Source organism: Rosa rugosa, chromosome 2, assembly GCF_958449725.1.
Source record: "Rosa rugosa chromosome 2, drRosRugo1.1, whole genome shotgun sequence".
Classification (NCBI taxonomy): domain Eukaryota; kingdom Viridiplantae; phylum Streptophyta; class Magnoliopsida; order Rosales; family Rosaceae; genus Rosa; species Rosa rugosa.
Window position 1 is genome coordinate 28983639 of NC_084821.1, and position 16788 is coordinate 29000426.

Here is a 16788-nt window from a genome sequence, read left to right on the forward strand (position 1 = left end):
TTGCACACATCAACATTACCATCATAATCGTCTAGCTATATTTGTATATGTCTAAAGAAAAAATGAACATGAAATAATTGTTCAATTCATATACATGCAATCATGAGTTAGAGAAGCTAATTAATTTATTCAAGATGTAAATCATTATTCATCTGAATTGTTATTCAATTCCTAAAATAAAATGAACATGAAATCATTATTCACCTCTAGCATGAAAATAATCTATGTCCTTTTATCCAATCCTTTTCTTTTAAAATCTAAATAGGTCAGCCATTTATTGAAAACAAAACCCTTACATATTACAAACGTCAGCTGCAATTGTAAAAAAACTGGAACTGAGAAATAGAACTCAGCCTGCCTAAGAGAGCAAGCATGGTTAGCCAACAAATGAGCCACCCTGTTTCCCTGTCTACCCACATGACGCACATGAACAACGCCCTGAGCAGTTCCTAGAGCCATCACATCCTCATGGAGCCTGCCAAGCACGGAAGTGTTAGCAGAATCTTCAGAGGCTAGCTGGCGTTGGACCTCCATCGCGTCAGTCTCCAAGATTGTAGGACCGAAGCCATGCTCCAATGCAAACTCAAGTGCAGCTTTGCACGCCAAAACTTCGGCATGTTCTGGCGATAACAATCCAATCAGTTGACTAGCGCCACCACCCAACATGATCCCCTGCTCGTTCCTAAGCACAAAACCCAGTCCACCCTTCCCAGTAGCATGATGAAAAGAGCCATCGACATTAATCTTAACCAGCCCTACCGGAGGAGCTCTCCACACTGCCTTTCGCTGTCTTCTAGTCCCAAAATTATGGTCGATAAAAAAATAATAATATAAGATATTATGCAATAAAAGAAAAAACTTTACGTAAACAAATAAAGACTGTTGTGCAATGAAAGTTTTGCACCTCATATGGTGACCATGGGATACCGTTAATTAAGTTTTTTTTTTTTTCAAAGTATCAAAATTTATTTCAAAGCTTCTGTAATTTAAATTTATCGATATTTATACAATATTTGAAATATTTTCAAAATTGACTATTGCTTACTAGTATTAATCGTCATCACAATTTACTCCGTGAAATTTCCATTCAAATTTTAATAAATTTTGACTACTAAATTAAAAATGAAAAATTGTCATTGAAACCGAAAATTGGTCGGACTAAGAGCACAGATATGATTAGTATTTTTTTTTTTTGACTTTGTCAAGGAGAACCTAAAGACTTCCTAAACCCAAGATAAAACCCATTCGGCGAAAATTGGTCGGACTAAGAGCACAAGGGTGATTAGTATTCTTTTTGACTTTGTCAATGAGAACTTAAAAACTTTCTAAGCCCAAGATAAACTCATTCGGGGCATGTGAAATGCTCCAACTGTGTATTGCAGCATAGTGATTGCAGCACAATGCCTGACCACTTTGACAGCTTCGGGATTCGAACATAGGTTGGGGAGCACACCCAACTAGACAAGAACCACTAGGCCACTTGCAGCGGTTGGTGTGATTAGTATTTGATATTTATTTAAATGAAAATTCTATTTACCGACAGTACAAGTAATCAAGCACATATTTAATGATATCAACTATTTATATTTATTGTTAACAGTACGTCTTTTTAATAACTAAAAGGTCAATTTAAAATTATCCAACCGTCCATATTGTAATGCAAGTGAAATGCGGTTGCTCTGAATCATACCCTCTCTACAAAAAGAAATTGGATATCATTCATTTACCCTCGATCGGAGAAGACTGTCCAAACAAGACAAAGGTTGATGCGATTGCAATAGACGCGCCGCATGTGAGCTCTACGATGAGGTGGGCCACCACCATTTTCGGAGGAATAAAAAACAGCACGCTGTAATGAGAAGTGGGTATTACACGCGCGGTGAAGCAGAAGTGATAGAAGGAGAAGCACTTTATTTGCCCTAGTTACATGAAATGAATGAGAGTTGTCATGTGACTTTAGAGTTCAGAGAGCCCATAAAATTACAAAAACTAGAGAACAAAAGTCTTTATACTCTCTCTCTCTCTCTCTCTATATTTTATTGCTTTAATTCTCACACACAAACAATCACACACTCTCTCTCTCTCCTCCTATATGCCATTCAGCTATTGTTTGTGACTGATTATTGGAGTGAGAGAGAGCTAGCGAGAGGAACCCACCTCAGTTTGCTTTCAAGGAAACATATCGAGGAAGCCTTTGGTTGTTTGTAGGGGAGAGAAGAAAGAGATAAAAAAGAAGTGAGTTCGGAGAAGGAAGTAAAGGAAGAAGAAAGAAGCAGGGAAGATCCATGATTATGATGAGAGAGAAAGGTTACTGGGCACAATAGAAGAAACAGCAGAGGAAAGGTCGTTATTGCATTTTCCTTCTTTCTTGCTCTCTTTGTCTGGCTCTCTCTTTCTTTCTCTGTCATTCATTCACTCATTCACTCAGTGGTACTGGATCAGTGGATTAGTGTGAGACTGTGAGCATTGGGCCGGCCCCCACCCAGAAGCTAGAGAGAAGCACAAGTCATCTCCCTATCGCTGCTCTGCTCTGCTCTGCTCGATCTGTGTTGGTGATCAGAAAACCAACTCCTTTACACATAAAAGCCAAAGTGGCAACGCAACCAGAAGCTGCTGCTGCTGCTGCTGCTGCAGCAGTAGAAGAGAGGAAATAGAAAGAAAAAGCAAAAAAAAGAAGAAGTAAAACTTGAGCTAGATGAAATGAAATGAACAACCTAGCCTTTTTTCCCATGTCCATCCATTTCGATCGATCTATTCTTTTCTTTTCTTATTGAGTTGCAGAGACCCCACTCCACTCACCACTTTGTTTACAAACACATAACACCCAGACATAGATATTAGCAGTGTTGACATGCACTTGCTGAAATTCCTAGCTTCCATGGATTCGGAGAGCTAGCCTAGCCCGGCTCTGCTCCCAATTTCTTCTCTTTCTCTGTCCTTCCTTCCTTCCTCTTGTCGTCTTTTAGCTACTGATCAGATGACAAGAAGAAGAAGATAGTATATAAATAATTCATGAGTTGAGATCTATATATCCACCGAATTTAGCTGTTGTTGTAAATTAAGGGTTTTCAGTTGTGGCTACCACAAGGAGGCTGCCTTCAGATTCTGGTGCTTTTGCAGACTGGGTGGGGGGCTCATCAGCTTCGTCTTCGGCTAACGATCTCTGTCTAGGCTTCAATGCTGGGCCTACTGCCGGACCCTCCCCCTCTGCCTCAGCCGCCATGTGGTCGTCATCATCAGGCCCTTCCAGGCCCATCAACTACGGCTTCCCACCGGAGATGGGTATGCTCGGCCTTCGAGACGTCTTCCTTGTTGCTCCAGCTGCAGCCTACCACAATCACCCGCACCACCACCACCACCACCACCATCAACAAGACCTTCTCTCATCTGATCATAATTCCATGAATGGCTCTAATCCCGCCACAGCTCTCGGCGTCGGGGTCATTCCACTCCTCACCACCACCCCTTGCCTGGGCCCTCCCAATACCAACATGAATGATGACAATGATGATGATGATGATGATGATCACAACATGCTGAGCGGTCGCAACAGAAACAGTGCAGGTGGAGGAGGAGGAGGAAGTATTCACTTGTGGCAGCAGCCGACCCAGCAACAACACCAACTTTTCCTCAAGAAAAACCAGAACCTTCACGGTGGCGCCCATTTGATGGTTCCAGGTGGTGGTGGGAATTTTGGTGCCTCGGCGGCATCGGCATCGGCATCGGCATCGTCGGCTCTCACTTGTCAAGACTGCGGGAACCAGGCCAAGAAAGACTGCAGTCATCGGCGGTGCAGGACATGCTGCAAGAGCCGTGGTTTTGATTGTGCCACGCACGTGAAGAGCACGTGGGTCCCAGCGGCTAGACGTAGGGAGCGGCAGCTCATGTCCGAGGGAGTGGCGGCGGCGGCCGGGTCTTCTGCGTCTACCTCTCACACTAATAATACTAGTTGCAATGCCAAAAAACCAAGACTGGTTACTTCGCAAAACACAACTCCCTCTCATACCAACTCCACTTCAAACACTACGCCACCCAGAAGCTATGACAGTACCTCCAAACTCCAACACCAAGGTTCTCTCTCTTTCTCTGTTACTCTGTTAGCATCATCAGATTCATATTCTACTTGGGTGAATTAATTGATCTGATCAAGTGGGAGTACTAGTAGTGCGGCTTTTGAAAGTTGGAGTTAGTTTTGTTGAATTAATTCATAAATACTTGCACATTAATTGTTACAGATGGTGGTTTTCCAGAGACGATGCCGGGCCAAGTGCGGGCGCCAGCGGTTTTTAAGTGCGTTCGAGTAACGGCCGTGGATGATGGTGCAGAGGATGAGTATGCCTATCACGCTGTCGTCAAAATCAACGGTCATGTGTTTAAGGGGTTCTTGTATGATCAAGGGGTTGAAGGTCAAGGTAGAGATCATCATGGCTTCCCTAATATTTCTGATTTGCATTTGGGTGGTAGAAGCGGAGGTGCCACTAGTACCCCAACTGGAAGAAATGGAGGTGCTCCAATACTCGACCCCGCGGATGCTTATGCAGCCGCTGCAGCGGCCTCCACTAGTAGAGGATTGCTGCTGGGAGGGTCAAACTTTGGTAACTCAATAAATTAAATTGATGATCGGTAATCATTCTTGTTCCTGGTTTCAGGTAGTAGATTCATCAATGAAATGAAAGTAAACCTATAACATAAATTAGTCAAATTTACTTCTTCATGAACTAATTAATTTTCTTCTAATTAATCTTGTATGAAGAATGATCATCCAAACTAGTTTCCTCAAGTCGAGTATAGTTACATACATACAAATATTCGCATCACAGCAATAACACTCGGGTGGAGGGTTTATCTCATGCGAAAAAGCTGCAAGTCTGATCTTTGCCTAATCTTATAATTAATTAAGTGAATAGAACAAGAGAAATTAATCACTTCCAAGTTGTATTGTTTTCTTCTTGTAAGAAAAAGTTATTTAAAGCACATGTAACAAAAATAGACAAAGATGAAAATTAAATAAGTAATTAACAAACTTTTCTTCAGTATCATAGAGGAAGAGAGGTTTCTATTATTTTCTTTTATTTCTTAATTTCTCCTTTCCCATAGTAGTAGTAGGTGGCTAGCTTTCTTCTATCTCATTTTTCACCTATTCTTATAAGTGAAATGGGATCATTTGAATGGAAGTTATATGCTTTCTTAATTAATAAAATTATATGAAAATTTAGGCAAGCATATATTAACAAAAAATATAGAAAAATATTGATCAAAGAAGAGATGTTTTTGTTCCTATTGATATATATATATACTTCTTTTCTCCCATAATGGTAATAGTTTGTTTTCTTGCTATCTGTCTCTTTCCTCTTCATCAAAGTCTTTTGCTTGTCAAAGGTGAAATTCACAGCATAAAGCAATTTATTTTCTCCTTTATGGTACAACTATTTTTTTGACTTTGTGTGCACTATTCATTCATGTGCCACAGTACAAGGCTTATAATTTATTCTAACTAAAAGTAATATCTACACTAGCTCGATCACAAGTCACAACGCAAATCCCCTTAATTAAAGGATTTTGTTTGTGAGCTCCATTTATTAATTTCATCTGTTTTGTTAATAATTTCGGCTGTCGTGCATATCTGTATTTTCGGTCTTGGTGCATGCCTGCTAGCTAATTACTACTATTCACTGCTTAGCTAGCCAGTATAATTTGATTTGGCTCTACTTCATCTTCATCATCATTCTCAAAGCTAGCTATATCGAAGTGAATGAATTGGATCATAGTTGAGCAATTTGCAATCCAAACTACTGCTGGCTTTATGCTTTAGGGCTTTAGCAAGTTTGTAGTACTTTGTTGTAATGTAACCATCCTTGATTTGTTTCCGACTAGAAGAAGTAGTTCAATACTGTCTACTTCATGTCCTTTTCAAAATACTAGCTACCTTTACATACGCGCTAGCATATTGATCCATCCTCTCTGCACTACTGATCATCACTAACTATTAGTTGTTTGTTTCAAAGTTTAAATTCATTTCCTTATTTTGAAAACCTTGATTGATGATTGAATGAGTAATTCCTTGTGTGTTCATTACTTTGTAAACCCCAAGTTCATGATCGATCATAGCTAGCTGGTGTATGTTTAAATGCTTCCTGTATTGTATGTCATTTTCGCTTTTCGCTTAATTAGCAGCGATGAATGTTAGCTATTATGCGTAGAGAATATGAATGGTGGCTTCTTTATTCGTTCTGATGGCTTGTCTATGTTTTGTTGGAACTAACATTGCATACATTTGTTCAGACAAGAAAAAGAAAAAAAAAAAAAAATTTCATACATTTGTTGACAAATTAATCAATCAATCTATTAATCAATTAATGTTTTGATTAATATTATTAAGAAGCTGGTGTGTCTAGATTCAATGCCAGCGTATATACATGTGCTAAATGGATTTAGTTCTCTTACCCTCGCTCACATGCTGTTCCCATAGCTAGATTGCTTTCATCATGTGGATTTCATTCACATTCTTTTCTAAAATTTCTGTATATCATATATTAATTAATTCATGCTACATATGCTGCTGCACATGATATATCACTTTCTTAGCTTCCATATACACTTGCGACTTATGTGAGGCAACCAGTCACCCAGATTTTGATGAGTAGCTAGAACTAGACTAGGTAACAATTGTAGCTGTATACCCTAAATATATGACATGGTTCATGTTAGGTATATATATGCCTCTTATTTAAGAATTAAGTTTGTTTTCTTTACTCAAATTTTGAAGTCTGACCGGTGTGTTAAATAATATCTTTTATTTTCTTTTCCTTTTGGGTATGTTGATATTATCTAGGTTTCGTTGAGATGAGCTGTGTACTCAAAGCACTGGTGGTCATACTCATGCAGGATGGCTAATTTTTCTCAAATTCGTATCTTTGCTCCTGAAATGAAATTTAAAAGATAAAATTTTCTCTATGTGTCATCTTTGATAAGGTCTGTGTATATCCGATTAGAAACCAGGTCGTACGTACCATTCATATTAGTGGGTTGTGATATAAGTATTCTCAATTAACTAGGGTTAACAACATATATAGTCTGTTCGACTGCAAAGTATGCATGCAAAAATCTTATCCCTTAAAAAACTAAATGGGTCCACAGTATTCGAAAAGTAGCATTCCGTGAGAGGAATCCCACACCACCGCGACCCGAGTCAATGAGAAACCGACATGTCATGAATAACATCCTGATGACTCATTAACTTGAAAACGCAAGGCATTTTGGGTGGAGGTTGTTATTTTAAAAAACATTTTCTTTGAGCATATCATTATAGCAACTCAATGAAAATTCGCTGTTAGGCCACGTCATGGCAGCGCACCGATGCTAATCGAATAACTCATTAACTCGAAATCGTAAGGCCTTTTGGATTTAGGTTGTTATTTTATAAAAACATTTTCTTTGAGCAGATCATTATAGCAACCTGACGAAAATTCGCTGTCAGGCTACATCATGGCGGCGCACCGATGCTAATCAAATTGTCTCCCCATCGCCATCTTTCCACTAGGCTCAATTTTTCCACTTGTCGAGTGTGGAGACAGAATTGAAGCCGAGAAGCTTCGGTGCTTCCGACGAGTTTTTTACAATTTCCGGCGAGTCCAGTCGCCGATGATAATGAACAAGGTATGAAACTTGATCTGGGCTTCAAGTTCTACTTGGCTATATACCTTAAATCAATATTTAGTTGATGATTCAAAGAATGGTAATTGGGATACAATTCGGCACAACCGAAGTTATTGTGAATTTGGTAAAATTGTTATTATTCCATCCTAAATTCGTAATTATTTCTATTAATTAGGGTTTGGGTTGTTGCACGTAGGACATTAATTAGCAACTAATTTTTATATGATTTTTTTTTTTCAAATAACTACATACAAGTTTTATTACAAGATTGAAAACAATAGAACTGATTTATAGCGAACAACAACCGAAGAAGAGGACGCGCTCCACGCGCTAGGGTTAGAGGAAAAGCTTGTTGCCGTCTTCTCTTGTTCTCGTCCAGCTGCGCTGCGGCGTTGGCACAGGCCTCTAGCCTGGCCGGCGTGCGTCAGTTGCGGTCGGACGGGATATGGGCTCAGGGATTTGGCCTGGTGATCGGAGCACGGGGCGGAGTTGGTCCAAGATTGTTAGATTTCGGTTTATGGCGGTGACTGCACGGGGAGGGGGTGCGCGGCAGCGGGGGGTGTCCGGCTGTGGGACGTCGGTCAGACTTTCGGATCTTGCAGCAGGGGTTGGGGAGGACGACGGTGGGTTTGACGACAGTGGGTGTCCAATTTCTGGTGTTTCTCGTCATCAGGGATTTGGGCACTCGAGTTTTGGGGCTGTGTTGGTCGAGGGCAGCTGCTGGGTATCTGTCGGCGGCGTTTGTTCGACGGTGGCCGGAGTCCGAGAGCGACGGCGGAGCGACGATCTCGGATATGGGAAGGTAGTGGTGGTGCTGCAGCAATTGTTTTGGGCTGGATCTAGTAACTGGGCCCTCTTTGCCCTCATCCGATTGTGGACCTGTCCTAAGGCTAGTGGTTTTTGGGCCTGGGGCTTCATCTTCATCCTAGGTCCAATAAGGTTTATTTATTTCTTTAATGTTGTTTGCACTTTGGGCCTGGACTATTTGGTTTTTTTGTTTTCAGTCTTTTTAGGGTTTAGGGTTGGGTTTTATTTTTGTTTTTGTTTTGTTGGTAATACGGCACAACCAAGGTTTGGTGTGTGGTATTAGCTGTTGTTTCCAGTTGTGTTAGGTGTTAGCTGTCGGGTCGTGTGTACTACAAGATGTGGCAGAGACAATCTTCACTTCGGCCTTCTAGTGGGTCCTACCTATCTGGTTTTGGGTCAGCAAAAAAGTCTGGCTGTGCCATAGACGAGCATTAATGGCCTTCTAGTGGGTAGTTCCTGTCTGGGTTTGGGTCGGCGGCGATGGCGAGTTGGGGCAGTTGTGGGTTGATGGTGTTGACACTTTGGTGGTGAGTGGTGACAGTGTGGGGTTTATTTTAGTCCCAGGTCCGAATGTCTGGGAATTCTGTTGGTCGGGTTTAGGTCACAACGAGTGTTGGCTTGGTCGATCAAAAGCTAGTCAGGAGGACTCTGGTTGGTGAGTTAGTGTTGACACAAGTGAGTTGTCCAGTTTCGAGTTCTTATTGGCTGGACAAGAGGTGAGCTGTCAAAGATTCACTGCTCCTGCGTTTGTTGTCTTTGCCATACAGTTGTAGTGCAAGTTTAGAGTCAGTCATTATAGAGTTCCAGTGTGAAGTCTATTGGCCATTTCTGTATAAGAGATGTCGCCTAAAACTCGTTGTAAGCAGTTCATTATTAATGAAGTTCTTATTTGATAAAAAAAAAAAAGATTGAAAACAATAAGTAGAAAATAAAAAAGCATATGAAATAAAAATATAGAATATTAAAGATTTGGCTTTTTATTTTTATAAATTAAAAAGTATGTGTCCAAAAAAAAAAACAGAAAAGGAGTACTAACGTATTAAAGTGGCCAAATACCAAAGAGAAATTAAAAATAGGGCTAAATACTAGTTAGTACCCTGTGGTTTAGGTCCAAAATCAATTCAGTCCCTGGACTTCTAATTTCATCAAAAACACCACTGCACTTTCAATTTTGATCTAATAGGTCCAATTCGTTAATATTCTTTCAAATAGTTGGATTATTTGTCGAAAAACTATTTATTTTTAATAGTAGGACTCACTCCTAAATTGACAATGCAGACCACCTTGACACCACATCATAAAATATAGGTCATATATGATCCACATTAACAAGTTAAATAACTCAATTGTCAGAAAACTAACAAATTGGACCTATTAGATCAAAATTGAAAGTGCAGGGGTGTTTTTGATGAAATTAGAAGTTCAGAGACTAAATTGATTTTGGACCTAAACCACAGGATAGTAATTTGTATTTAGCCCTTAAAAATACCATAGAAAATCAAAACAGGGCCAAGATGAATCGAACCTGGGTCTTTTAGACTAAGTTAAAAAACACTCATCACTAGGCTACACGATTAGCATGTTGTGCGGTTAGAATAAATATATTATAGGGGTCATCAATGGGCCGGGATAGGCTGGCCGAGCCAGGATTTGCAATAAATTTTAAGCCTAAGGCCTCCCCATGGGCAGGGCCAAACGGGGCTTTTCGGGCCGGGGCGGGCCTAATTGTAATTTCAAGGGCCGAGCCGAGCTTTTTTAACCATACCTATTTTGAGATGACTTCTGAGTTTTAAAGCTGAATTCTGTTCCATAGTCCCTGTAATGGAGCATTACAAATATGGAAACCAACTTTAAGTACTTCTACAATATAATTTCAAAACAGCAACGTTGTCATAAACATCTCGCTTTAAAAGCATATCATTTAAATCTTCCATCAGTTTAGCATTAGTCCAAACAGAAAACCTAGATGGAGGCCACCACCATAGTGTTGTTGTAAGACACTGGAAATTCGTTATTAATTTCTAATGGTTTCCGGGAATTAATAAAGTGTTCGTTTGTACGATTTCGTGGTTCGAGGGTGGAGTGGAATTATTTTCGGACGAATAATTATTCGAAGTGCACGTTTTAGGGGGTTCACAAAGGTTGACTTTTTATACGTTTAAATTATGTGAGATCTTTCTTCACGAAAGTCGTAGAGCGCGTCGATACGAGTTCGTGGACATGTGGAACGCGAAAATCGGAGTTCGTATGAAGAAGTTATGGCCGTCGGAAAAAGTTTCCATTTTGGTATATACGGGATTTTTCCGAAAATTAATCAGAAAATCTGAAGTTTCCATTTTGGGAAACTTTTCTCTCTCTTCAGTCCCGAGCTCAGTTTCGCCTTCTCACCTTCGCCGGCCGATTTCTTCCTCCTCCGGCCACCTTTTGCTTCGATTCCAAAGGGAATCCTGCTCTCCTCAGTCCCCTCTACACGTCTGTGGTGGTGATTCGTAGTGGGAAGCACTGTAGACGACGCTGCAAGGCCGGGAAGTTTGGCGGCGGCGATGCTTCTAACCCAGATCGGAGATCACGTTTCCGGCCACCATAGCCGGTGATTCTTGGGGGCTTTTGAATCCCAGAGGATGTAGATGCTTCCCTCCAAGCGGCTTGCAACGATTCAAAGTGTGGACGTCGAATTTTGAAGATTGTGATTCTAGGGTTCATCGGTTTTCAAAACTTGCGAGGTAAATTCCGGCCAAATGGCTTTGATTCTGACTTTGTGCTAGTTATGAATGTTTTAATTGGAGTTGAGATGAAGAACTTTGATGTTGGAAGTTTTGTCAAATTTTGACTTTGGTTTGGTGGCGGTGCCGCCACTGTGGTGGTGGTTTCCGGCGGCTTCCGGCCACCTCTGGGGCAGTTTCTGCTCTTCATTGTGATCTACTCGTCGATACGAGCATTTCGATGTATAGTTTGTAATTTTTGGAAATCGTATGAGCATGTTATGAATTTTCCAAGTTTTAGGGTTTTCGGTTCGATCGGTTTTCTATCCGTGAGGATTCGGCCGTCCGATCGACTTGTAGTTTTGTTGTGTTGATCGTATAAGTATTCCGGAGACCTCGGGTGGTCTCGGATGAAGTTTCACCTCGATTGGCGTTACTTTTGGATGGTTGGATTGATTTGGGAGTTCGGAAATTAATTGTTTTTAGTGTTTCGGATACTAAATCGAGGTTGTATTTTATTAGGTGTTTGACGAAGTTGTTTAGACGGATTGTTATGCTTGTCTATCTCATATGGTGTGTGAAGACGCAGCAGGATATGGAGGTGAGTAAATCTCACGGTGTTTCTGTTGATAAATTAGTTATGTTTTATTTTAGTATATTTTATTGTTAGCATGAGAAATCATTTTCGAATCAAATTATTTGTTTTAAAATATATGAACTTGATCGACAACGGTTCATGGGTAAGTAAAACAATGTTTTGATATAAAATGATTTTCGAGAGGATTAATTTATAAAACTATAGTTGGTATTAGTGGTCATTCCTGCGTGAATGACTATGTATATATATATTTACGTGGAATATATATATGGATGGTGTGGTGTTGGGATACGTATATGTTTGATGATTATATTGTTTGAAAGAGTTATTTGGAGTTGTGATGTGACAATTGTGAGTCAGAAGGTTTCAGTGGTAAACCTGGGTTTATTCTGAGGACTGAAGGGTCCGAAGTTTGAAGGTTACAGTGGTAACCTGGATTTCTATTCTGAGGGCCAAGTGGTCTGAAGTTTGAAGGTTACAGTGGTAACCTGGATTTCTATTCTGATGACCGAAGGGTCTGAAGTTTGGTCGTAAAAGTTGAACCTCGGCAGAGGTGACACGTTACGATTCAGTTATTCTGATGACCGATGGGTCTGAAGTTTGGTCGTAAGATTGAACCTCGGCAGAGGTGACAGGTTACGATTCAGTTGAGCTCGAGTCTGTCGTAGTTCAGAGAAGGTTTTTGGGGTTTTTCGTTTGTGTTTACGTGAGATTGGGATTTCTATGAATTCTATTGTTTTCTTTTTATGTAATCTCCAGAACTAAGTTATATGCTGGGATTACTACTTTTTGAATTGTTTGTTTTTATGTAATCTCCAGAACTAAGTTATATGCTGGGATTACTACCTTTTGTATTGTTTGTTTAATGTAAATTCCTGAACTAAACTCTATGCAGGAATTTATATGATTTCTTTTGTTTGTTTTCATGTGATCTCCTGAACTAAGTTTCTATGCAGGGATTACTGATTTTGCTTAATTCTTATGTGGGTTTTAGTTGGGTTGAAATTATTGAGCATGATATTGATTATTTTGAACTTGATGTTTTTGTTGTGATAATTAAATATTGTTGCTTTAATTATCTCACGAATTGAGAAATTATAAGCATGAGTGACGTGAGTCATTTTAATTGAGTTTACTCATACGGGCTGAAAGGCTTACCGGGTTTGTTGTTTACATTCCCGGTGCACTATTCTATGGTGTAGGGGTTATTGTGCAGGTTAGAATATCGGGTGATTGTTATCAAAGCTGAGGTGTACGTTCGATGGCGTGGACGTAGAAGGGCGCTCATACTTGTAGTCTTCCGCTGTGTAGTGAGTTGGTGAGAGTGGTTACAGGTTGAATTGTTATTCAGTTTGATTTGTAAACTATTTGTAATGTAATATGTGACTCTAAAGAACGAGTCGGTATTGACATTGTGAGTTCAGTTTGTTTGCTTGCTTTGTTTATTTGAAAAATTTTCTATATGTGTTTTCTTGTGTTTGTTCTCGCGTTTCGGATTTGAATTTAATTATTCAAAATTCGGGGCGTGACAGTTGTACTCAAAAGTAAAGCCACCTGTTGAAAATGTTCAAATGGCTTCATACATTCTGAAAAAGATCGCAAGTTACTGGTAACTTGAGATACACTTTCTGTTTTCTCAAGGACGTCCCAAACTTCTTTTGCACTCTTCATACTGAGATTTGTAAGGATAAGATTCAATGCTGCAGCACATGATATAGCAACTTCTGTTTGTGGGCAGATAACAAAGATGATAAAGGATTAATAAGATCTAAAACATCCAGCTGCAGTATTGATTTGGGTAAAAGGCTAACTAATTTTACTGTCACATTTGCTGCCGTGCTCAACATGGATCCCTTGTTAGACTGAAGTATCCACACTAATGCTGCAATGATATCAGCAGCTACAAATCTGGAAACGAACTGTTTAAGTACTGCATAAAACAAGAAGAATAGCATCGATGTCAGACTTTTTTATACACATAGAAAACCAAAACAGCCTCTAAAAGTCTAAAGTAAACACTTGAGTAAAATATTGAATCTATTAGTCTCCATTCTCCAACAACACCAACTACATAACTACTACATGTACTGGTTAGGCATTTAAAGTCTCAAAATAATTTGAAGATAAATGATCCCAGCAATGGATGATAAAGCATAAATTAATATGTAGCAGATTGTAACCAGACTAGCCTTATAATCCTAAACACAAAAAAAGGCATATGGTTACTCCTAAACCAAAAAAAAGGAAAGGGGAGATAATTTTTGACTTTCAGTTTCCCTTTCAGTTTCACAAAAAAGGCATATGGAAATCTCCAATTTTTAGTCTCCAAGGGTTGCACTTTCAGTTTCATTTTCAGGTTCGCCTTCATTATCATCTTCACCATCATCTTCACTTTCAACCATCCGATCTGGTCTTGCTGCCCTTATGTTCATTAGTTCTTCAGCGTGTTCCTCTTCTTGTGCTGCATCTTGCATTCTTCTACTTGCCAAGCTCCAATCCTTCAAACAAACTAAAGCTTCTATGGTATTTGGACTTAAGGCAGCTCCTTTCTCTGAAACAACTCGACCACCAACGCTAAAAGCAGCCTCTGATGCAACTGTTGAAGCTGGTACACTTAGTAGATCACGGGCCATAAGTGAAAGAACAGGGTATAATGTTTGATTGGTCTTCCACCATCCTAAAACACTAAAATGACTATCATCGTCCACCTTTATTGTTGCTAAATCAAGATAAAATTGTAAATCAGAAGAATTAGTGCAAGAACTAGATGATACCCTAGCCTTTTTCAAGCTTTACATGAAAAAATTTTGCACTCTAGGAATTGTTATAGATGCAGATGTGGTTCCCAAAGGGGTAGGGACTCCATAACTAGGCAAACTCGATGCAACACTAGGAACTACCCTGCTCTTATAGATCATAATACTGATGCAATAGAGTCTTCGTGTTGCTTTTGATTTGCTAACGCTTCAAAAACCAAGCCCTAAACCCATCAAAAGCCAAGCCATTATTCTCCACAATTAGGATTAATTGAAAGACAAGATAAACAATAAGAATGAATAGCAAAATGGGTACCCAACTCACAGATTTTGAGAACAAGAGAAGAGAAGCTCATGCAACACCTTGCAGTGGCTTTGACATCATCTAATGGCCTCCAAATCTTAAACTTGCAAGAATAAGAAATAGGGATCTAGGAAAAGAGGAGCTTAGAAAAATTGAGAGGTTTGGGAAACAAATAGCAAGAGGTCGGTAATATTAACCAAACAAAGAACAAGAGGTCTGAGAGATTGGAGTATTTGTTTCGCAGGTTTGGTATCAGACTACTAGAGAAGATAGAGAAGTTTGTGTGGTAGAGTCGTGGTCTTTGACTTCGTATTTATTTCAAGCGGTCTAACGTTAATTTTTTTAAAACAAAGGATAAACGGAGGCTCTACTACTTAAGTGTGTAACGTTAATAAATGTTTGTACACTGGGTAATAGAGAATACTGGCCTTGGGCTTAATTGGTAACACGATATATACAAATTAGAATAGAAAAAAAGGAACTGGGCTTTACAGGCTGGGTTTTCCGGGCCGGGCCAGGAGGGACTGGGCGCTTCAATGAGCCAGGCCACGGGCCAAGCTTGGGCTTTGAACCCTCCACCCTAGCCCTGCCTCATGCCCAACGGGCAGGGTCGAGATTGGCTTTGCTGCCGGCCGGGCAAGACGGTCACCCATGGGCTTTTGGGCCAGTGGACCAAAAGATGACCCCTATATATATATATATATATAAACTTCTTGATATTTTAAAATTAGATGACTGAAGGCCTATTGGTGCTCGGTGGTCTCAGGGCCGACCCTGGTTATTACTATAAAACTAAAATGGTTCTCAATGGGACATGGATGCTTTGCTTCGACTTTTGTAATCAAGCACCGACGGATCTATGTACAGACTGGGGCGGGCTCAAGCCCGTCCGAGATTTTTGGGCTTCAAAAAAAAAATGAGATGTATACTTTTTTTTTTTAATTGGGTATTGTCCAGAGTCCAGAAGCCCAGTAGCCCTTCGGAAGTAACTCTCCACTCCCGACTCCACTCATCGAGTCATCGACTACGGCCTACTCGGAGTTTCGAACTGGAGAATCGTCTCTCACAGTCTTACTCTCTCCTCCTCCTCCTCTCGCCGCCTGCGGCTCTCCCTTCTCCACTTCTCTCAAAGATCAAGTCGTATCTACTTCTCTTACTCTCCCTCTTCAATTTGGGGCAATGAATTCAATGTAAGTTCAATTTTGTTTAATTGAATCAATCCAATTTGGGGCAATTTATAGGGTTAAGGATTGATGTGAAATTCAATTTCGTAGGTTGTATTGGATTGAAGATTTCGTGGATTGAAGAATGAAGGTTGCAGTCAAATCTCAAATTCTCTTGCTCTGGAAATCTGGTATGCAGATTGCAGCATTCTCTCAGTCTCCTTGTTCTGCAAATCTGCAATTTATTGTTTAATTGATAACTTGATGTGGGTTAAATGTGATGCACTGATGTGGGTTTAAATGTTTAATTGATGTGGGTAAGTGGGTTTAATTGATGTGCGCCCATTTCATAGATGCAGCAGAAATTGCAATTTGATTCACTCTTTTTTTTTTTTCGGGGCTTCTGTTGAGCTTTAGTGTTTGTTTTCATGGATGGTACTAGCATCTTGGCACCTAAGATGCTTGCCTGTGGGGATAATATTTCTGCAGTACAAACCTGTTTTTATCTTTGTCTCTTTGTTATGTGTATTTTTGGAGGTTTAAGTTTTGGTGGAGATTCATAGATAGCTAACATCATATTAATCAATCTCTCCAAGGGTAAATTCATGAGCAATTGAAGGATTTGAGGCCAGCGGGGTGCCAGGGTCTGTACAATTGATGGTGGGTTTAGGGTAGCTAATATATATATATATATATATATATATATATATATATATATATATATTAGTTTAAGAAATCCAAGCCCGCCCAAGATTTCAATCCTAGATCCGCCATTGTAATCAAGGACTAGGATTAATCACAT

General features: G+C 39.8%; 1 protein-coding gene and 2 long non-coding RNA genes across 5 annotated transcripts; 2 read left to right on the forward strand and 1 right to left on the reverse strand.

Moving 5' to 3' along the window:
- Positions 1-2000: 2000 nt before the first annotated feature.
- Positions 2001-4780, forward strand: LOC133732384 (protein LATERAL ROOT PRIMORDIUM 1). 3 transcript variants are annotated; one of them, XM_062159928.1, is made up of 3 exons: positions 2006-2343; positions 2443-4071; positions 4236-4780. In XM_062159928.1, the coding sequence occupies exons 2-3, from the start codon at positions 3222-3224 to the stop codon at positions 4610-4612; spliced, it is 1227 nt and encodes a 408-aa protein (XP_062015912.1). In that variant the 5' UTR covers positions 2006-2343; positions 2443-3221; the 3' UTR covers positions 4613-4780. The 3 variants fall into 3 exon arrangements, with proteins under 3 accessions (XP_062015913.1, XP_062015912.1, XP_062015911.1); XM_062159929.1 differs by having other exon boundaries at positions 2001-4071; positions 4251-4780; XM_062159927.1 differs by having other exon boundaries at positions 2006-4071.
- Positions 4781-13320: 8540 nt separating this feature from the next.
- Positions 13321-15143, reverse strand: LOC133732356 (uncharacterized). The gene is made up of 2 exons (XR_009857065.1): positions 14845-15143; positions 13321-14743 (listed from the first exon to the last, which is right to left on the reverse strand). It is a non-coding gene; the product is annotated as an uncharacterized LOC133732356 (long non-coding RNA).
- A 698-nt stretch (positions 15144-15841) lies between these two features.
- On the forward strand, positions 15842-16396 carry LOC133729479 (uncharacterized). Its single transcript, XR_009856381.1, has 2 exons — positions 15842-16013; positions 16098-16396. It is a non-coding gene; the product is annotated as an uncharacterized LOC133729479 (long non-coding RNA).
- Positions 16397-16788: the final 392 nt, after the last annotated feature.